The sequence below is a fragment of the Eimeria mitis genome, genomic scaffold (assembly GCF_000499745.2).
Source record: "Eimeria mitis Houghton genomic scaffold, Emh_scaff1616, whole genome shotgun sequence".
Classification (NCBI taxonomy): Eukaryota; Apicomplexa; class Conoidasida; order Eucoccidiorida; family Eimeriidae; genus Eimeria; species Eimeria mitis.
This window is the reverse complement of record NW_013569931.1, coordinates 2,934-3,289: the sequence shown is the minus strand read 5'-3', so window position 1 is coordinate 3,289 and position 356 is coordinate 2,934. Positions and strand designations below refer to the sequence as shown.

Sequence of the window (356 nt, the reverse complement as noted above, 5' to 3'; positions counted from 1 at the left end):
TGGGCCGCATCTGCTGACGTTGGCTTGGGGCTTGTTGCTGCTGCTGCTGCTGCTGTTGCTGCTGCTGCTGCTGGCGCTGCTGCTGCACCCTTTGCGGGGTCAGCTGCTGCTGGAGCTGCTGCTGGTTGCTGCTGCGGCGGCTGCGGTGCCGGCCTGACGAGGCGAGCGGCCCAAGTCCTTGGTTGTGCTGCTGCTGCTGTTGCTGCAGTTGCTGCTGCTGCTTCCCCTGCTGCTGCTGCTGCAGCAGAGGTTGCTTCTGTCTTCGGAGCTGAGGATCCGCGTTGCTGCTGCTGCTGCTGCTGCTGCTGTTGCTGTTCGTTCTTCACACCGCTGGTTGAAGGACTACCGTCAACAGA

The 356-nt window shown here is 63.2% G+C and overlaps 1 protein-coding gene across 1 annotated transcript in view; it reads right to left on the bottom strand.

The window, feature by feature from the left end:
- EMH_0040560 (uncharacterized protein) overlaps positions 1-356 on the bottom strand; it is a gene marked incomplete at both ends in the record, with an annotated part of 7,168 nt that overhangs the window by 4,910 nt on the left and 1,902 nt on the right. Inside the window, 1 exon segment of the mRNA XM_013495520.1 lies at positions 19-356. Within this exon segment, the coding sequence (XP_013350974.1) occupies positions 19-356 (338 nt within the window).